We start from the raw sequence: 22,392 nt of genomic DNA, 5'->3' as shown, positions 1-22,392 counted from the left end.
CCCATTTATGGCCTTCAGCAGTTTGTTCTCGGCCAAAATACAAATCTAAGCATGTCTCATACAGTGGTTGGTCTTCCCTTGGTTTTAGCGTAAAACCAAAAGCCTCGCCAGACCTACAAAGCCTGATCTCATCTGGGCTCTCCCACCTCTGCAGCCTATGCCCTACGCTTTCGGATTCCTTTCAGGTCCTCAAGCCCTAGCCTGTCCCAAGGCCTTTGCACATGCTATGCCCCCTGCCATCTATGTAACTCCTACAGAGCCCAACTCCAAAGTCACTGCCTTAGGGAAATTGCCCAATTCCCCTCTCGACCCAGATTGCGCTGGGTACTCTCCTGTAAATACTCAGAGAACCCTGTCCCTTTTCTTCATGGGGTTTTGTCACAGTTTGTGATTATGAATTTGTATTTGATCATCTGTCCTCCATAAGAACCACCTCTACCTCGTCCATCATTGTGTCCTTAGTGCCTAATATAGTATGTGATGCAAAATAGATTTACAAAAAGAAGTTTAAAAGAGCATTCACTCCACCACTCTGTTTGATGATTACATAGTCCACTTTACCTCTGTGGCCTTAAGTGTTCTAACATGTAAAATGCAGCCAACACTTGCCATGCAAACTTGGTCTAAGAAGCAAATCCACTATTTTTCAATGAATAAAAAGCACTTGATAAAGGAATATCCTCAGAGTTAAGAAATAAGTTACGACTGTCACCAGAACAAACAAAATGTTCACAGTCCCTGCTTTATTTTCATTTAGCCACACACGCTTTTAAAAAAAACAAACATACACTTACAAAATACCCAAACATCAGGAATTAGAGCAAAAAACAAGGGGCTTTGGGCTGAAACAATACCCTAGGCTTCAGAACAAAACAAAATCAATCACTACTGAAAATTTCTTTGTTCAAAACACAAAAATATTTTGTTTTTAATGGGATTTAAAGTGTTTTTGTTTCGTTTTGTTTTTGAAAAAAGGAACCCTTTAAGGACAAAAACTAAGTTTCTTGTATTGCCTGCAGCAGGGCCTGGCTTCACTTCCTTGAAGGCCTTTTGTAAAATACAGATGCCAGCATTCAGTGGCCTTGATGATCACCTCCCCCTCTTCACCCCCAACCTGTCATCTGAAAGTGCGGCGCCCCAGGCCCACCCTGATGACGATGGGGCTACAGAGCATCTAGGATGTGGTCGATCTTGGTGACCAGCTCCTGCCGCTTTCCAGAGATGAGCTTCTCATTCTCAATGTATGTGTCTTTCTTGAGCTTGCCGGCCACCAGCCGCTCAGCTTCCACCGCAGACTTCAGCACGAGCTCCTTGACCTGTGCATCCAGCTTCTGCATCTCGCTTACCTGGCCGAGGCAAGAGCAAGGCAGAGCTTGAGAAGGGTCCTCCCACCCTCCCTCAGCAGGGCCACCACCTCCCATGCCTACAGACCCTGGAGGCCCAGGGCAGACGGGCTGGCTATGGAAGGAGACAGGCCTGGCTTCAAATGCCGGCTCCACTCTCTACTCCTTCAAGATCCGACCCTGAGCGTCAGCTGTAGAGGAGAGTTGTGAGGATCAAGTGGGAACAGATGGGTCACCCCCTGGCATGGTGCCAGGGACACAGCAGGTACTCGAGCTACTCTCCTCCTCTTCCCTCTGGCTGGCCAAATCAGGTCCAGGGATTCAGTTAGACAAGACCAATGGCAGCGATATGGCAGAGAGACTGAATGTCTCCCCCGCTGTCACCAGCCGGGTGTGGGACTGAGGATCTCACGGTCACAATCATTCAACACGACAGTTATTTAGTGAGCCACAGTCCCAGGCACACTTCGAGGCTCTGGAAAAGAGCAGCAAAGACAGACTGGGCATCTCGCCTTTGCGAAGCTGCCAGGTACTCCTTGAGCACATAAAGAAAAGCTTCAGAAAGAGGGAGGAGCCATGAAGAACACAGCAAGGAGACTGCGTGCTGGGGAGCGGCATGTGGAGAGGGGGATTGTGGGAGACTAGGAGGGGCACCTCTGGCAGGGAGGGAGACTCGTCTTCATTTACAGCCAACAAGAACTCACTCACAAAGCTTGTCCCAGGCACGGTTCTCAGCACTTGACGTGCACTAACTCATTTCACACTCACAACACTGAGAGGTAAGTACTAAGACATGAAGAACGGAGGCACAGAAATTAGGTAACTTGCCCAGGTTTACAAAGCCTGAATCAGAGCCCGAATTCAAATGCGTGATTCTAAGTCTAGGTTCTTCTCAGCACACGCGAGCAGCCTGGAGCCTTGCCCAGGCTGGTCTCCAGCAGAGGAAGCAGCCGTTCTCCATGCCGGCCATGTGGACAGACAGTGACGTGGAGGCTAGAAGAGCTTTCCGATCCCAGCCAACAACCGACACCCCCAAACTTCTTGTTCCACTGTGAGGGTTGGCACCACAGGACCAGCCACCAGTGAGCGGGAGATGCCTGGTGTGTGCTCTACACAGAGCAGCCCCACGGTGCTCTAGCAGGTGGGGGACAATCCCTGGAAGTGTGACCAGGTGGGCAGAGAGCCGAGTGACTCCGGCATGGCAGACACTTACTTTGTCGCACAGGTCAGAGCCCTCTGTCTTCAGCCTGGACTGCAGCAATGCAATCTCACTGGTCAGGGCCTTGTGCTCTGTCTCCAGGCTCTTCTTGCCGCTGTTGAGGGTGGACACGTCCCGGGACTGCTTGTACCTATTGATGGTCTCATCAAAGTGACGGTAGAGACCTATTCTCTTGTTGACCAGGGTCAAGACTTGCTCTGTGATGCAAGCCACCTTCATCCTGGCCTCTGCGGCCGGATCCTGTGGAGGAGACATTGTGCATGACAACATCCAGGCCTGAGTCTGCCCCAACCTTCACCTTCCAAAAAGCACCCATCGCCAGCTGTGCAAACAAGAAAAGCCATCTGAATCAAACCTTTGCTGACATTAAATCCACTCCAATTCCGCAAAGGGCAGGACTGGGGACATGAGAATGAAGGAGACATTCACTTCAAAGTCCGGCAGGGCATACAGAGGGATGTGAAAAAAGATACTAATGCCAGAATACACCATGAAAGGGACAGGTGTGGTCCCAGGTGAAGAAAGAGAAGTCTCAATGCAAGTCAGGGAAGGCTTTCAGGACATTTATTATGTCTCTCTCCTTAAAACCTCCAAGAGTTTCCCAAGGCCCAAAGAATAAAGCCCAAGCTCTTTATCCTGCTATTCATGACCCTTTAGATGCGGCCCTACATACTTTCCAGCATTCTCTCTCACCATGAGTCTACTTCAAACGTCCTAACTTGGTAGCTCAAAGGCTGAATCTGGTCTACAAATGGTTCATCTGGCCCACGATTACTTTTTTCTCAATGAATTATCAAAGCTTTAAGACAGGGAAACGTATACATAAGAAACTGATCGAATAAACTGACCCATTCATTCAACGAAGTACTCTGCAGCTATACAAAAAATAAAAAATTTTTTTTAAAAAAGGAGGAAGCTCTCTATGAACTGGTATGGGTAATTCTCAGAATGTGTTTAGTGAAAAAAAGAGGTACAGAAAATATGTACTAGTGCTATGCTTTGTGCAAGAAAGAAGAAATGAGAATTAAAACATCTGCTTATTTTTGCCAGATAAATCAGGGAGGATACCCAGAGACTGATGAAATTGGTTATCCACAAGGCAGGGTTTTACAAATTCATAACCAAAATTAAATACTTAACAGTGACAGAGAGGGAAACTACAGCAAAATTCAAACAAATAAATGAACTTAGTTATATTTCAAATGAGTTGATACAGGAAAACTAAGCCAATTACCTTGGGAACACAGTACTTTGATAAGACATTCTCAGTCTAAAGACAAAAAGAACTACTAACGAATCCTGGGACTCTACTTGGTAGATCTGGTGTTTGTGGCAGCATGACTGCAGCAATTCTGAAACTATTTTGTGTGTTTACACAATTCAACAAATGAATAAATATATTAATGTTGGGATCCAGGAGAGAAGGAAACATGGTGGAATGAGGGAATACGGCAAAGAACCCTGTGGCTTCAGAATGGAGTGAACATCGGTGTTAACTACTATTTTAAATACGTTTCTCCCCTTGCTCTGTCTGCTGAAAGGCCCAGACCCAGTGATACTCCAAAAGCAATGATCACACCTAGCTCACAGATCATAGTCCCCAGGTACCATTCCACACTAAAAGGAACCAAGGCTGCCTGGAGAAAGTACAGGACATGCCTGGAACATGCTGTTGTGCCTGACAATAAGGAAGTGCTCAAAAAAATGATGACACATGAAAAAAAGTCCAATCAGGAACAATTAGAGCATCAAAGGAAGTAGTGCCAGAGGACAGCAGCCCAGAGAATAAGGTAAGGCGCAAGTCGACACAAGCAACTAGCCAACCAGGAAGAAAAGCCTTCCCTACAGCACAGTGCCCGCAAAAGGAATCACAGTTTTTCAACCACCACATAACAGACTCAGACAAGAATCAATGGTAAATGCTCTAAAGAGTGAATGTATATGAGGGTATTTACATAGCCTCAAACAAATCATATATTAATTGCAAAAAGAAAAACAGTAACTTTAACATGAAGAAATCAGGCAGACATCAACTTAGCCCAATAAGGAGAGTTAACATCCCCAGCACTGGGACCAGCTGACATCAGGTACCCCTTAGTGCATTCCTACCAAAAATGCAGGGTCTGAATTTAATCAGGGAGAAACATACGATACACCTAAGGGACGTCCTACCAAACTGGTCTCTACACGCCAAATACGTCATGGTCATTAAAGACAAAGAGAGGCGGTAGAGCTGTTCCAGGTTAAAGGAATCTAAGGAAATGTGACAACTAAATGCAACGTATGATCCTCAGCTGGATTCTGGATGAAGAAAAACAATTGCTAAAAATGTCACCGTCACTGGGACCATCAGCCAAATCTGAACAGAGCTTGCATGCTGGTTAACAGTGTTATGGCAATGTAACATTTCCTCAATTTGATCATCATACTGTGGCTCTACTAAGAGAATACCCTTGTCCCTAAGCTACACGCACACTTAAGTACTCAAGGAGGGGAAGGATAAAAATGTCTGCAACTTACTCTCGAATGGCCCAGGAAAAATAATTATATATAAAGAGACAGGCCAACGTTAATTGCTAGGTCTAGGTAAAGAGTATACAAGTTATTTTTACTACACTTGCAAAATTTCCCTAACAGTGGAATTATTTTAAAGCAAAGTTTAAAAACAACAAAAGCAGGGGCACCTGGCTGGCTTAGTCAGTGGAACATGTGACTCTTAATCTCAGGGTTGTGAGTTGAAACCCCATGTTGGGTGGAGCCTACTGAAAATAAAATTTAATAAATATATATAAAAAAAATCAGCTTTTAAACTTAAAAAAACAGGGCTATCTTGTAATAAAACCTAGACTCAGCCCTTCCGTCTGACAAGACTTGCTAGTAGCTGCCTCACTGGGCAGCCTCACTGGACTATGGAACCAGCCAGATCAACATCTTTACTGCCCCTCATGGGTTCCACTCAAGCCCTTCCTGTTGTCGCACAAACTGTTCCTTCCAGCTGAATGCCCTTCTCCGCCTTCTCTGCCTGTCACCGCCTCAGGGTAGTCCCACCACCGAAACACACACCTCCAGCTGCCCTGTTGCCACAGTACTCACCCGTCAGTAGCACCTGCCTCATTTAACACAGCGCGCTCTGTGATCGCAGTAAGAACAAGGTGTCTCTTTTCATGGTAAGGGTTAGCAGAGGCCACAGGCAGGGACGAGGCTTCTGGGGGACAGGGTTCTGCCTTGAACTTGTTCAAAGGACTGGTGCTCAGAAAAGCTAATGAAACACATGACCAAGGGTGCAAGATGACTAGCAAATGTAGGGGGAAAGCCAAAGGGTACCTTTGTGATGGAGAAGTCCAGCCTGACATAGATGATGACAGTGAAGAACAAGATGTAGAACGCAGCCACCACCAGCAGCGGCTCCTGCAGCATTAGCACCTTGTTGAACGTGTAGTGGACCTAGAAGAGAGAACGAGGAAGACGGGCTCTGACAGTCTGCATGGACGCTGGGGACAACACAGGGGCCTCAGCAGGCCAACGATCATCCAGGCTGCCCCACCTACCCACAGAGGGGACTGTGCTCAAACCCCTACAGCCCAAGGAAGGAAAGATAAAGACAGGCAAGTCCCTGGCCCCCAGGACCCCACACTCTGAGGAGGAAGGCCCAGAAGGCAGAACTGTGGAGCCACTTACCACGATGTCCTGAATGTGCTGTTCCACCAGATTTTTCTTATAGGCAACAATCACAGGGCGGCCAAATGTGTCCAGGTAGGTGTAGTGCAGCTCATCTGGGGCACGGCTGATTTCATAGGGACTGTCAACTTGGATGTTCCTGGACGCAGGTAGGAATGAAATACAGCCTTAGACAAACTGCACTGATCTACGTACGAGGTTTATTTAGGGTTGGAGAATTCTAAGGCTCAAGAGGCCTTTCAGGGTCATGAAGTTCACACTCCACTCTGCTCCCCTCCCGGCACCAGGGACCACCAGACCTCCCGAGACAGCTAACCCGCTGCCAGAAAACCCTGAGTATCAGACCACTTTCCTGCCGAGGCAACAACCATCCCCCTGCACCTTGTACTCGCTAGTCCTCGCCAGTGCTGGCCAACCCCTCGGAGTCACATAGTCCACACAGCCCTCCTGCTCATTCCACCCAACAAGAGCCTCGCCGGGACTTGAAGAGGCCCCTGAGAAGTTACTTCGAAGTACCTTCTCTTCACATGACTGAGGACTTCTTATAAGGTATAGTGGGACAGGCCCTGTTTTTGTCTGCCTGGATCCATTCTCCCTCCTCCAGGCTCTCACTCTCTAGTTTTGCTAAAACTCCCCATCCCCCATGGAATGTCTTCCACAGGAGGAACAATCAAGGTGACTCTCTCTGGTGATCAGAGTGGACACATGACCTGAGAGGTCAAGCAGATGCTCCCCTTTGAAATGAACCCAGAGCAAAGTGACACAAATATGCACATAGGTGTTTGTCACTCATGGCAAGGGCGGGTCCCCTATGAACATCCATCATCCATGGATGGATCCATCCACCCAGTTTCCACCAACTGGATTCCCAGAGACTCTCTGGATCTGCAACTTACGCTGCCATTTTATAAGAGATGCCTTACCCTTCAAATGCAGTCCTTTCTGCTTCAACTGGCCAACGACTGCCTACCGTTTTAAGCACAGAACCCTAATACACCACCAGGACCGCCCTTTCTGAACCTGGTCTGACGGGCCCGGGATAAAACAGAGCCATTCCTCCATTGCTTTTCTTTTTTTTTTTTTTTTTAATTTTTTTAATGTTTATTATTTATTTTTGAGAGAGACAGAAAGAGAGTGCAAGCAGGGGAGGGGCAGAGAGAGAGGGAGACACAGAATCCAGAGCAGGTTCCAGGCTCTGAGCTGACAGCACAGAGCACAACGTGGGGCGTGAACCCACGAAATGTGAGATCATGACCCGAGCCGAAGTCACATGCTTAACCGACTGAGCCACCCAGCCGCCCCCACTGCTCTTCTTTTTTATAGTAACACAGCACAAGCGCTACCTGGCTGTCCTGACTCTGCATTTTGTCCTCTTACAGATCATCCCATCCCCTCTGGAAGCTGCACCTGTCACACACAGGGACTCTGTTTGGGGAATAGGTTTCGTAAACAGGGGCACCTGGGTGGCTCAGTCGGTTAATCGTCCAACTCTGACTTCAGCTCAGGTCATGATCTCACAGTTCATGAGTTTGAGCCCCGCATCGGGCTCAATGCTATCAATGCAGAGCCCACTTCAGATTTTCTGTCCGCCCCCCCTCGCCTCCCCCCCGCCTCTTCCTCACTTGCACTCTCTCAAAAATAAATACATCTTTAAAAAAAAGAAAGAAAGTCCCTACAGGCCTCTCAGTCAAAGGTATGTACTGAGCACCTATTCTACACCCCTAGGACACAGTTTCCCCTTGAAGTACCACAAGGCCACCACCAGAGAAATGGGACGCCGAGGAAAGGAACAGTCACACTCACTTGGCACCCTCAGGCAAGATGATCTTCACTGTCAGAGAATCTATCACTTGCTCATCAAACACATGGTCCACAAACCTCATCTTCAGTGCATACTGGTCACCTGAAGAAAGAGCAAACACACGCAGTGAGGTGAAAAACAGAGAAAATGGCACAGGAGCTAGAGGGATGCAGAGGGTATGGACGCTCTCATCTTCCAGAGAGGAATGAACAGATGCCATCTGAAGTTAACGGACGAGGAGACTGGGAGACAGAGGTGTGGTGGCAGCATGGTTTTGGGTCTTCGCCGATTTCTATAGAAGGAGCAACAAGATGGCAAAACCAAACCCCCATGGAACATACTTACAACAAAACTGGATAAACAAGGGATCTCCACAAACCCCAAAACACAGAGGAGTCACAAAACACCAACAGTCACACAACCTGCACATTATTAGTAAGGCCACCAGTGTCTGTAGAGGAGGAAGAAGGAACCAACAGGGCAAGTGACAGACCTGAGAAGAGAAGAGCCCCAAACAAGACATATTCACTAGAGAGCGAAGCAGGCCAACTGGAGAAGAGCGGCCAGAGCTCTGAGTCCTCCTCCCCGGGTCCCACATAGCAGAGAGCAAAATGGGCCCACAGACCTGCCAGTCTAAAGGCATCTAGCCCCTGAGAACTTGGAAAAGCCATCAGAGCTCCCCTCCAAGGACAGCACCATACACGGAGGAAAACAAAATCAAGCCTAACAGGAACAACAGAGCTACAGGACACCGAGCCAGGGCAGGCTCCGAAAGCAAGCCACCATTTTTCATACTACATTAAATCAAATGCACAGTTACGATACTTCGTCTTAATTGCTCACATTAAAAATGAGCAACAGGGGGCGCCGGGCTGGCTCAGTCAGAAGAGCATGCCACTCCTGATCTCGGGGTCGTGAGTTCAAGCCCCACACTGGGTACAGAGATTACTTAACTGAATAAATAAAAGAAAAACTTTAGGGGAAAAAATGAGCAACAAAAAAGGATAAGGGTGTCTCTCAGTCTTAGAGTAAGTTATGTTTTTAAAAATTAGTAAAAAAGACAACATCCCTACAGAAAATGAAAACATGCCAGAAATTCATGCCACAAAACTAATCAAAACTGTTCCTGCTTTTTAAAAACAGGCTAATGTTAAAGGTATTCTAAAAATGACACAAGTCATGAAAGAGTAATATAAACAAGAATTCTAGAAATTCAGAAATGACAACTCAGAAAAAAATTTAGGAAATAACTTTTAGAAATTAAAAAAACTGTCTTAGAAATGAAGGCTAGGGGCGCCTGGGTGGCGCAGTCGGTTAAGCGTCCGACTTCAGCCAGGTCACAATCTCGCGGTCCGGGAGTTCGAGCCCCACGTCAGGCTCTGGGCTGATGGCTCAGAGCCCGGAGCCTGTTTCTGATTCTGTGTCTCCCTCTCTCTCTGCCCCTCCCCCGTTCATGCTCTGTCTCTCTCTGTCCCCAAAAAAACGTTGAAAAAAAAAAAAAAAAAAGAAATGAAGGCTAAGCTAGAAAGAACAGGAGTGAATAAACACAACAGGTAATGTCTTCTAATAAATCAAAAGTAAAGGGAAGCAGTTTTCAATGAAGGAAAGATTCAAGAGAAATTGCCAAATATTAAAAACAGGCAAAGACTCAACATAAAAATAATTGGGAGCGCCAAAGGAAAAAACTTACAAAAAGGTTTAAAACTGTAAGTTGAAAAACCATAATGCAGACCCAAGAATAGCAACCCAGAGCAACCACTGCCAAGATGTGTTCTAGTAGAAGTATTAGGATTTTTTTTTTTTTAATGTTTACTTTCGAGAGACAAAGCGTGAGCAGGGTGGGGCAGAGAGAGAGGGTGACATTGAATCTGAAGCAGGCTCCAGGCTCCGAGCTATCAGCACAGAGCCCAACACGAGGCTTGAGCCCACAAACCATGAAATCATGACCTGAGCCAAAGTCAAGACGCTTAACTGACGGAGCCACCCAGGTGCCCCAAAAGTATTAGATTCTAAAGAAAGAACCCCTTTCAATATTTAAGACTTAGAAGGGAAGTGACTCACAGAGGGGAAAAATTAAATCGTCAGACTTTGACAGCAACACTTTATACCAATAAGAGTGTAACACATGTAAGATACTCCAGGAAAGATGTGTAAGCCAAGGATTTTACATTCATCAAAGTGACTCATATGCACAAAAGGCACAACCTGTTAACATGTAAGAACTCATTCCCACAAGCCCTTCCTAAGGAATCTACTAGAGAATGAGCTTCAGATCATCAAAATGAATAGAGACCTATCAGTCGATGTAAAAACTGACATGGTGAGCATTAACTACACTTACTGCAGAGCTAAGACTAGAGTTAAAAGCGGGGAGGTATGCTGTGTAACAGCTATTTGTTCTGATGATATATACATAGTATACATGCAGCACACCAAAAATTGGGGTAGAGGGGCACCAGAGTGGCTCAGTCAGTTGAGCATCCAACTTTGGCTCAGGTCATGACCTTATGGTTTGGGAGTTCAAGCCCCATATCGGACTGGCTGCGGTTAGTTAGCACAGAGCCCACTTTGGGTCCTCTGTTCCCTTCTCTCTCTGCCCCTCTCCCATCTGCTTTCTCCCTCTCTTTCTCTCTCAAAAATAATAAACATTTAAAAACTTAAAAAAAAATGGGGCAGAATGGGGAGAGGATATTCCAAAAATAAATAAATAAATAAACTCTTTTCAGTAACCATATTGGAAGTGGCACTGTGATCGTTTTTATTCTGAGACTGTTGTGTAGCAGGTGTGGGATAAAACAATTGTGGAATGCTCTAATTCTGTCACCTTCTCTGTCCTTCAGAACAAGAATTCTCAGTATGGAACTAAGTACACATATAACAGGAACAAAATCCCTATAGCTCATACTATTAAGTAACGATAAAACTTCATAATTTTGTTTATACAAAGACATAATATATACTTAACTCCATTAACTGAAAAGGCCTAGAAAAAATTTTTTTAAGTTTATTTATTTTTGAGAGACAGAGCAAGCAAGCATGCACGTGTGGGGGAGGAGCAGAGAGATGGGGGAAAGAGAGAATCCCAAGCAGGCTGCACACTGTCAGCATGGAGCCCAACGTAGGGCTTGAACTCACGAACTGTTAGATCATGACCTGAGCCGAAATCAAGAGTCAGATGCTTAACTGACTGATACACCCAGGCGCCCCGAAAAGGCCTAGAAATTGACCAAACAAAGTGCAATGAACATTCCTAGTTCTCAGGTTGTGGTCTTAAAACACCCTTTTCCACAAGAAGAAACCAGAGCTTTAAAGAGAAAGAGCTGATTCCAGGTCTGGGACAGAAAATAAACAAGTTGAGGAGTGCCTGACTGGCTCAGTCAGAAGAGCATGCAACTCTTAATCTCAAAGTTGTGAGCTTGAGCCCCACTCTGGGTGTAGAGATTACTTAAATAAATAAAACTTAAAAAAAAAAAAAAACAAGAAATGAAAATATACAAGTTGAACCAAGAATGTCTTTTCACAAGACAGCAAGGAAGGTTAACAGCTATCAATTTGCAAGAAATACAGAAGATACAGGAATACACTGAATAATATAGGAATAATACAGGAACAGCATTTTGAGTAAGCAGTCAGCAAAATCCAGACTGGAGACTACACTACAAGTGGCTCAAGTTCTTCAACAGATAAACTCTATTCAACACACACACACACACACACACACACACACACACACACACAGAAGGGACTGTGGATTATTAGAGACTGATAAGACATCGAATTTTTTGAAAGGGCAAGACTAAAGTAGATTATCTAGAGAAGTACACTTGGGTGATAAACTATGAAGAAAGTCAAGAAAGTGGTTACCAAGAGTCAGGATGGTAACTACGGTTGTGAGGAAGGAAGAGGTACATGGAGAGCCTTTTGGCTGGCTGGCAAAGTTCAACTTCTTGACCTGAGTGGTGTTTACAAGGTGTTCTAGTCATTTACTGAGCTATACATCTGTTTTGTATGGTTTTCTACATTCAATTTTGTGTTTAAAAGGTTTTAAAAAGAAAGACTTGAAGAAAATATGGCCAAATCATTATAATAATTAGTTCTGGGTGCTCGCATAAAAGTGCTTATTATTCTGAGTTTTCCTTAATTTTTTAAATACCTCAAATTAAAAAAAACTTACGCAGCTCTGTCTTATGATGGACCCGGGGGTTAGAAGAGGATTTTGACTAGGCTGTGTGAACTATTATATGCAGGCATTACTTTTACAACAGTGATTTATCTCCACCCATGAGAAGTTGTTCCTGCTATCCCAGCCTTCCAAAAAATGATAATTCTCTCTTCCCATCAAAAACGACTGGTAATTCTCAAAACAAACGAACACCAGCAGGAACAAAAATGCAGGAAATGGAAGATAATGACAGTCTCTCCCCTAAGCACTAAATACTAAAGACTGACCCAAATTATAGAGGTACTCATAGCTTGGGAGGTTGTAGCCAACAATGTAATGAGTCTTCCACCCGCCAAACAGAGGGAAGCGAGGCCGAATTTCCATCTCTACAGAGTCGTCCAAAATAAGGAGGTGGCTGGTGGAAACGTTGCCAATCTCATCCCGGTAGTAAACATCCTGGGCAGCAGCAGGGAGGATGGTCTGCAAGAGAAGGGACATGCCTGAAAGCCTCCAGAAACTTACTCACAGGAGATGATCCTAATGACAGAAAAGATTTTCTACACCAAGAGCCTCCTTGTAGCAATATTTAATTAAAACAGTCCCCAAACTGGAAACAACCTAAAAAGAAGTCTAACTACCATCCCCACACCCAAGGCTTCAAAATTTCTAGATATTGTAACTATTTCTCAATCATGGTAAATAGCCAAATTCTCCTGAACAATAAATAATGAAGAGAATTGTAAATACCTTTACGAATACTAAATGATTAATACAAAGATAAAAATAATCTTTAAACTACTCTGCAGGGAGAGAAACATAAAAATGGAAGAAATTACATCAAATCGCTAGGTGACAGGGTTATGGAGGGTTTCTCCACCTCTTTACTGTGGCTTCCAAATCTGTAAGTATCTTTTCGTAATCAGGAAGAAATAATGCTAACACTTCCATTCACATAATGAGCCCTTCTATAAAACAGAAGAACAGCTGACCCTTGAACAACATGAGTTGTTCATAAACTGCATGAGTCCACTTATATGTGGATTTTTTTTCAGTAAATACAGTACTTAAATGCCATGTTCTCTTCCTTATGATTTTCTTAATATTTTTTTCTCTAGCTTACTTTGTCATAAGAATGTAGTATATAATTAATACATACAACATACCAAACAATGTCATAATGGACTGTTTATGTTATCAGGAAGACTTCCAGAAAACAGGAGGCTATAAGTAGTTAAATTTTCAGAGAGTCAAAAGTTATACACAGACTTTCAACTTTGTGGGGGGCTAGCACCCCTAACGTCTGTGTTTCTCAAGGGGGTTTTCTTTTTTTTTTTTTTTTTTTTTAACGTTTATTTATTTTTTGAGACAGAGAGAGACAGAGCATGAACGGGAGCGGGTCAGAGAGAGGGAGACACAGAATCTGAAACAGGCTCCAGGCTCTGATCTGTCAGCACAGAGCCCGACGCGGGGCTCAAACTCACGGATGTGAGATCATGACCTGGGCCGAAATCGGACACTCAACCGACTGAGCCACCCAGGCGCCCCTCAAGGGGGTTTTCAACTGTGCATGTTTTCAGCTTTCCACTGTACACGCTCTTATTTACAAGACAAAAAACATATACAACTTCATCTGCAATATAATCACATATCTTTTTAAAAGAGCATTATAAAAGAAAAAAGAAATATTAAAATATGAGCAATAGTAATGTCTGGGTGGTGGTTTAGTCTTCCTTTTTCTGTTATTCAAGTTTTCTTTTAAAAACATGGCCTACTTTAGGGCACCTGGCTGGCTCAGTCATTGGAGTATGCGACTCTTGATTGCAGGGTTATGAGTGTAAGACCCATGGTGGGTGTAGATATTATTTAAAAATAAAATCAAAAAAAACCCCAAAAACAACAAAAAATAAATAAAATCATTAAAAAAACAAACAAACACGTGGCCTACATATACAAATGGGGCCACTTTTTTTTAAAGATTCTTTCTGCTGGTTCTAACACTGTGAGCTCAACTACTTGAACACCAAACAATCCCAAACAACGGTCAATATTCAGATACTTTAAAAAAGCAAAAGAAAGGGCAGATATGATAAAATGATACTTTCTCCCACTGTCTGGTTGAAGACCCCATACCTTAAATGAGCGGATGGAGGCTATTCCACTATCTGGCTGTCTCTGGTAATCATAGCGTGAAAAGGGCCCCTTCAGCACAGCCCCTGTATGCTTCAAGTCCACATTTTCTTCCACAGCAATGTTACCCCAATGAGAGACCTCGATGACTCGGGTCATGCTGGTGATGGTCAGGAAAGGGCTGTTGTTCTCATAATGTACTTTAAAAGTATCCTATAAAGGAAGGAAACAAGTGACAAATGAATCAATACTAGTTTCAAATAAACTGGAGACAATCCATGTGTCAGCAACAGAATGGTTAAGTTATGGTATATCTACTGTGGGCCACATTCTAAAATGACGCTTACTAGGACTTTTTACTGGCATACAGAAATAAACATTCAGGATATATTATTAAATAGAAAAGTAGGATACACAAAATTGCTTTAGGTTCCAACATAAGTATCATTTGTGGTTTTTCTTATTTTGTTTTGTTTTTAATATGAAATTTATTGTCAAACTGGTTTCCATACAACACCCAGTGCTCATCCCAACAGGTGCCTTCAATACCCATCACCCACCCTCCCCATCATTTGTATTTTAAAAACAAAAACTTCTATGCTCCACTCATCTTATAGCCACCATATGAGTAAAAGGACAAAAACAAACAAACAAACAAACAAAAAAACTGGAATGAAATACATGAGAATCCCAAGTAACAGTTATAGATTATTTCTTTCTCCTTGTACGTTCTATTTGCAAAATTTCTACAATGAGCTTTTTAAATTGCCTTTTAAATAATTTTTCCAGTTTTAACATAAAATGAAACCTTAAACTATAATAAAGAAAAAGTGTGACTAGGTAATATTCATGATCTAATAAAGACATGATCTCTACCCAATGAGCTAGCAAATAACCTCAAAACTGAGGATGATTCATAACATTACTGAATTTTTCTAGCACATAAGAAGACTTATACAGAAAAGTTCATGGAAGACTTTTTCAGCTAACACATATGGAGCTAACATGTTATCTGGTAGTCACTTTTATGAGCTCTAAACAAATGTATGATCATTTAATGCTCAAAACAACACAGTGAGGTACTACCCATCTCATTTTACAAATTAAAAAAACCGAGGCCCAGCAGTTTTAACATATTCAAGGTCATAAATGAATCTAAGTGGCAATACTAAGTCTTCGGGTCTTCAACTCTGTAGTTCTGGCTCTGCACTCCTCCACAGTAAATACTGCCTCCCAATGACATCTCAGAGAATTAAAGGAAATACTTTTGGCAGTTCCTCCTCCACTTTGCCAATTTCACCACTGAAATTAGTATTCATTCCTCCCAATCACTAAGTAATATAAATGCCCCTCTATGAATACACACATGGAACCTTAAAAAATGGTATCTAAAAGGACAGAAGGATCAGAAAAATACCCTTCTTCCCCAAAAGACCATGAAAAGGACACTGTATTCATTCTCATATATCCTACTACTTTATTCACTCATTCTAGGACTGGATTTTTAAAAGTTCAATTCCTGGGGTGCCTGGGTGGCGCAGTCGGTTAAGCGTCCGACTTCAGCCAGATCACGATCTCGCGGTCTATGGGTTCGAGCCCCGCGTCAGGCTCTGGGCTGATGGCTCAGAGCCTGGAGCCTGTTTCCGATTCTGTGTCTCCCTCTCTCTCTGCCCCTCCCTCGTTCATGCTCTGTCTCTCTCTGTCCCAAAAAAATTGAAAAAAAAAAATTAAAAAAAAAAAAAAGTTCAATTTCATCCATATCGTATTATTTAATGCCAAGTGACAAGGGTGCAAGGAAACCAGCAGCTTCTGACTGCTGATGCCATGATAAATTGGCTTAATCTTTTGAAAAACCACTTGGCAATATACATCAAAAGATTTTTAGGGGCACCTGGGTGGCTCAGTCAGTTAAGCATCTGACTTCAGCTCAGATCATGATCCGGCGGTTTGTGAGTTTGTGCCCCACATCAGGCTCTCTGCTGTCAGCATAGAGCCAGCTTCAGATCCTGTGTCAGCCTCCCCGCCCCCCCCCGCTCCTCCCCCACTTGTGTGTGCGGATGCCCTTTTTCAAAAATAAACATTCAAAAAAAACATTTTTAAATGTTCATATGCCTTAACTTGAAAACTTTTACTTCAGAAAATCTATCCTATGGCTGACAAACACATGAAAAGATGCTCATCACCCAACATGAGGGAAATGCAAATAACTACAATCAGGTATCACCTCACAACTCTTGAGAAAGGCTAAACTCAACAACACAAGAAACAGGTGTTGGCGAGGATGCGAGAAAAGGGAACCCTTGTGCGTGCACTGTTGGTGGGAATGCAAACTGGTGCATCCGCTCTGGAAAACAGTGTGGAGGTTCCTCAAAAAGTTAAAAACAGAACTACCTTATGATCCAGCACTACTGAAACTACGGGGTGCTCACCCCAAAAATACAAAAACACCAATTCAAAGGGATACATGCACCTCTATGTTTATAGCAGCATTATTTACAATAGCCAAGATATGGAATCAGCCCAAGTGTCTGTCAACCAATGAATGGATGAGATGTGGTATACACGTACACAACATAATATAGTGCTTAGCAAAATAAGTCAGCGAGAGCAAGACAAACACAAAACAATCTCTCTCTCTCCTTTTGAGAAGAAGGGCACTGCCAGCACAGAGACCCATGCGGGGCTTGAACACACAAACCATGAGATCATGACCCAAGCCGAAGTTGGATGCTTAACCGACTGAGCCACCCAGGCGCCCCAAGAAACAGGTTCTTAACTATAAAGAACTGGTGGCTATCAGAGTGGAGGAGGGTGGGGGGATGGGTTAAATAGGTGAAGGTGATTAAGGATTACACTGGATGCAATGAGCACTAGGTGTTGCATGGTTGAATCACTGCATTGTACTCCTGAAACTAATACTACACCGTATGTTATCTAACTGGAATTAAAGTAAAAACTTTAAAAGAGGGGCGCCTAGGTGGCTCAGTCAGTTTAGTGTCCCACTTCGGCTCAGATCACAATCTCATGGTTCGTCAGTTCGAGCCCCGCATCAGGCTCTCTAGCAGCGTGGAGACTGCTTCGGATTCTCTCCCTTCTCTCTCTGCCTGTCCCCTGCTCTCTCTCAAAAATAAGTAAACATTTAAAAGAAAATCTACCCTGACAATATATAAAAAGTTATATGCAGGGGTGCCTGGGTGGCGCAGTCGGTTAAGCGTCCGACTTCAGCCAGGTCACGATCTCGCGGTCCGTGAGTTCGAGCCCCGCGTTGGGCTCTGGGCTGATGGCTCAGAGCCTGGAGCCTGTTTCCGATTCTGTGTCTCCCTCTCTCTCTCTGCCCCTCCCCCATTCATGCTCTGTCTCTCTCTGTCCCAAAAATAAATAAACGTTGAAAAAAAAATTAAAAAAAAAAAAGTTATATGCAAAGATATTAACGTTATCGTATTAAACTTTTTTTTTTTTAATTCAAGTTAGTTAACATATAGTGTAGTAGTGGTTTCAGGAGTAGAACCCAGTGATTCATCACTTACATATAACACCCAGTGCTCGTCCCAACAAGTGCCTTCCTTAATGGCCATCACCCATTTAGCCTTTCCCTATCCACCTCCCCTCCAGAAACCCTTAATTTGTTCTCTATGTTTAAGACCTCTTACGGTTTGCCTCCCTCTCTATTTTTATCTTATTTTTCCTTCTCTTCCCCTATGTTCATCTGTTGTGCTGCTTACATTCCACATATGAGCGAAATCATGAGACTGATCTTTTTCTGACTGGCGTATTTCATTTAGAATACACTCTAGTTCCATCCACGCTGTTGCAAATGGCAAGACTGCATTCTTTTTGATTGCCAAGTAATATTCCATTGAGTATATATACCACATCTTCTTTATTTGGGCTCTTTCATAATTTGGCTATTGAGTTCTGGTTTTTTTTTTTAATAATTTATTTTTTTAATTTAAATCCAAGTTAGTTAGCTATGTGCAACAATGATTTCAGGAGTAGATTCCTTAATGCCCCTTATCCACTTAGCCCATCCCCCCCTCCCACAACCCCTCCAGTAACCCTGTTTGTTCTCCGTATTTATGAGTCTCTTCTGTTTTGTCCCCCTCCCTGTTTTTATATTATTTTTTCTTCCCTTCCCTTATGTTCATCTGTTTTGTTTCTTAAAGTCCTCATATGAGTGAAGTCATATGACATTTGTCTTTCTCTAATTTCACTTAGCATAATACCCCCTAGTTCCATCCATGTAGTTGCAAATGGCAAGATTTCATTCTTTTTGATTGCCGAGTAATACTCCATTGTATCTATATACCACATCTTTATCCATCCGTCGATGGACATCTGGGCTCTTTCCATACTTTGGCTATTTTTGACAGTGCTGCTACAAACATTGGGGTGCATGTGCCCCTTCGAGACAACACACCCATACCCCATGGATAAATGCCTAGTAGTGCAACTGCTGGGTCGTAGGGTAGCTCTATTTCTAGTTTTTTGAGGAACCTCCATACTGTTTTCCAGAGTGGCTGCACGAGTTTGCATTCCCACCAGCAGTGCAAAAGGGATCCTCTTTCTCTGCATCCTCGCCAACATCTGTTGTTGCCTGAGTTGTTCATGTTAGCCATTCTGACAGGGGTGAGGTGGTCTCTCATTGTGGTTTTGATTTGTATTTCCCTGATGATGAGTGATGTTGAGCATTTTTTCATGTGTCGGTTGATCATCTGGATGTCTTCTTTGGAGAAGTGTCTATTCCTGTCTTTTGCCCATTTCTTCACTGGATTGTTTGACTTTTGGGTGTTGAGTTGGATTAAGTTCTTTACAGATTTTGGATTCTAACCCTTTATCAGATATGTCATTTGCAAATATCTTCTCCCATTCCGTTGGTTGCCTTTTAGTTTTGCTGATTGTTTCCTTCACTGTGCAGAAGCTTTTTATTTTGATGAGGTCCCAATAGTTCATTTTCGCTTTGGTTTCCCTTGCCTCCAGAGACATGTTGAGTAAGAACTTGCTGCGGCCAAGGTCAAAGAGGTTTTTACCTGCTTTCTCCTTGAGGATTTTGATGGCTTCCTGTCTGACATTTAGGTCTTTCATCCATTTTGAGTTTAGTTTTGTGTATGGTTTAAGTAAGTGGTCCAGATTCATTTTTCTGCATGTCACTGTCCAGTTTTCCCAGCACCACTTGAAGAGACTGTCTTTATTTCATTGGATATTCTTTCCTGCTTTGTCAAAGATTAGTTGGCCCTACGTTTGGGGTCCATTTCTGGGTTCTCTATTCTGTTCCACTGATCCCAATGTCTGTTTTTGTGCCATAGTATTAAACTTTTTAAAACCTAACTGTCCACCACATAGGAAACTTGGCAAATATACTATAAGATACACTAAATCATAGGATCTTAAGTGGCTATTAAAAACAGTTTACAAAGGTAATGTAAAATGTTTACAGAATATCCTCGGAGGCAAAAGTATCACGCAATACTTTATACACAATATGATTCCCACATTAAAAAGTCCCTATGCTTAGAAAGGACTCAGTTACGACAATGTCAAAAGTGGATGTCAACTGGCATCACATTTTCCTCTATATCTGCCAAGTAAGTATCTCATGAACCTTTTATTATTTTAAAATGAAGTAAGAGGGGTGCTTGGGTGGCTCAGTCAGTAAAGTGTCCGACTTCGGTGCAGGTCATGATCTCTAAGTTTGTGAGTTCGAGCCCCACATCAGGCTCTGTGCTGACAGTTCAAGAGCCTGGAGCCTGCTCAGATTCTGTGTCTCCGCCCCCCCCCTCCCCCCCCGCCGCCCTACCCCACTTGTGCACACACATACACGCGTTCTCTCTCAGAAGTATTAAATGAATAAACTTTTCAAAAAATATAAAAATTGTTAAGTAAATAAATAAAATAAAATGAAGTCAAAAATCCAAAATATTCAAAATTTAAAAGCCTATGTAGGAGAATAAACAAACCTCTGTCCTTAACATGAAATGAATGGTCACTCAGTTTTAAGAAAAAGAAATAAATATGCAGTTAGAGGAAACACAACCCAGAGAGTGGCCAGTCCCTCAGCTCCAGAAGTACGAGCCCCCAGGACTCTCTATCCACATGGTAACTACACCAGGAATCACAGAGCGTCACTCTCACTCCCCCCCCCAAAACCCATGGGGCCACAGTAAACTCAGGGTGCTAATTTTAGAGAAATGGGGGAACATAAATACATTTACTACAGTCTACATATATTCATAGAAAGAAAAATTAGAGGGATGTCTGGTAGCCCAGTCGGTTAGGTATCCGACTTGATTTCTGCTCAGGTCATGATCTCACCATTGTGAGATTAAACCCCACATCAGGCTCTGCACTGAGCATGGAGCCTACCTGGTATTCTCGCTCTCCCTCTCTCTCTCCCTCCCCTGCTCACACTCTCTCTCTCGAAAATAAATTTACAAACTTAAAAAAAAAAAAATTTAGAAAAATAAACCAAAAACTAGTATACATGGTCACCAAGAACAGACAGAAGGTAAAAGTGGAAGCTAAAGTTCTCCCAATATACCATCATTTTATAAAATTAAATTTAAAAAAATTCTTAACAGTTGAAAATGACCCAAAATGAATAGCCCTAACTATGTCAAACTGACATCTGAGATAGAAATAATTATTTCAAGTGACATTAGAACTATTTTGACTGTACATCCTCATTAACATATGTTCTAAACACAGAGATGAAAAGAACTCTTAAATATCCATGTTATTTTTTTTTAATGTTTCTTTTTGAGAGAGCAAGTGAAGGGGAGGGGAGCAGAAGATCCGAAGCAGGCTCTGTGCTGACAGCAGACAGCCCGATGTGGGGCTTGAACCCATGAACCATGAGATCTTTACCTGAGCCAAAGTCAGGATACTTAATCAACTGAGCCATCCGGACACTCCTCCATGTATTTTATTTTATTCATTTTTTTTTCCCTCCATGTATTTTAGAGATGATAAACAAGTACATGGGTTGAAATGACAGGACTCCTCCTAAGATTTGGTTTAAAATATTACAGCAGAGGAAGAAAAGAGCGCTGAAGTGCAGTAATATTGTGAAAACCACTGAATCTAAGTGATCGGTGTATGGGAGCTTATACTATTTTCTATACTCCTGGATATGTTTGAACTTTCCTGTAACAACAAAGTCTTTTTTAAGCCTTGACTGCTCCCTCTGTATTTAAGGCCCAACGCCTAGGCTCAGTAAGGCAGACCGCTTTATGACCCCAGCAGCCACCCCAGCCAGCACAGCGCCCGGTCTCCCATCTCCAGACCTCTACCCACAATGCCTTGTCCTTCTCCCCCAACCCCCACTTCAGCTCTCCAAATGCTACCTCCTTATTTTGTATTATTATTTTTTCATGTGAGTATATTTGCTAAAACTGTGCTACACACAACTGCCCACCGTCCCTGGAAGCTACTTTATTTGTTACTCTAGTCTTGGAGGAGTCATTTAGCTTCACCGAGTCTGTTTCCTCCTCTATAGCTAGAGGATAAAAACAAATTTTTTAACTATGTTTTTTAACTATGATTCAATGAAATGAATGATCATACTGAATACACTAACTACAGAGCCCAGGAAAAAAGACAGTCAGCAAGTTGTTCTCCCTTCCCAAATCCCCTTCTCCTCCACTGCCTGCATGCATTTAGGAAGTTAATGCCTCTGGGCTCACATTTAATTTCATGTGATGGGAGTTCTGTTAGTATAAGACTCTGGGCCTTTTTGTCCAGAGGACCCATACACCCTAAGTAATTGTAAATTTGAGAGGAACGGACAAGGCATGCTCTGTCCAGCTCCTCTTCTCCGTCTGGCATACTTGCCCACAGGCAGTTTGAGATCTCACTTCATCTGTTGGCAAGACTTCCAAGGGGAGAGGCCTGCCTTGGCCCATCTTATTTGTACAGACACTACTCTCTACATTTGGGGTTCGGTATTAGGAAACCTCCTGCAGTACCTGCAGATAAACTCTGTCTCCTTCAACCTCAGCAATCTCTAGTAATCATTGTCACTGGCTAATATTAGCCTTTGTCAGGTCCTAAATTCTTATACAGTAAT

At 43.1% G+C, this 22,392-nt stretch overlaps 1 protein-coding gene across 1 annotated transcript in view; it reads right to left on the bottom strand.

Moving 5' to 3' along the window:
* Positions 1-723: 723 nt before the first annotated feature.
* RPN1 (ribophorin I) overlaps positions 724-22,392 on the bottom strand; it is a 30,253-nt gene continuing 8,584 nt past the window's right edge. Inside the window, exons 4-10 of the mRNA XM_045494004.1 lie at positions 14,334-14,543; positions 12,491-12,683; positions 8,044-8,143; positions 6,241-6,379; positions 5,887-6,006; positions 2,557-2,802; positions 724-1,346 (exon numbers count right to left, since the gene is read on the bottom strand). Coding sequence (XP_045349960.1) covers positions 1,164-1,346; positions 2,557-2,802; positions 5,887-6,006; positions 6,241-6,379; positions 8,044-8,143; positions 12,491-12,683; positions 14,334-14,543 — 1,191 coding nt within the window. The 3' untranslated portion in view covers positions 724-1,163. The remainder of the gene's footprint in view (positions 1,347-2,556; positions 2,803-5,886; positions 6,007-6,240; positions 6,380-8,043; positions 8,144-12,490; positions 12,684-14,333; positions 14,544-22,392) is intronic.

Source organism: Leopardus geoffroyi, chromosome A2 (genome assembly GCF_018350155.1).
Source record: "Leopardus geoffroyi isolate Oge1 chromosome A2, O.geoffroyi_Oge1_pat1.0, whole genome shotgun sequence".
Lineage (NCBI taxonomy): Eukaryota > Metazoa > Chordata > Mammalia > Carnivora > Felidae > Leopardus > Leopardus geoffroyi.
Note: the sequence above shows the minus strand (reverse complement) of the source record. Positions and strands in the feature narration are given on the sequence as shown.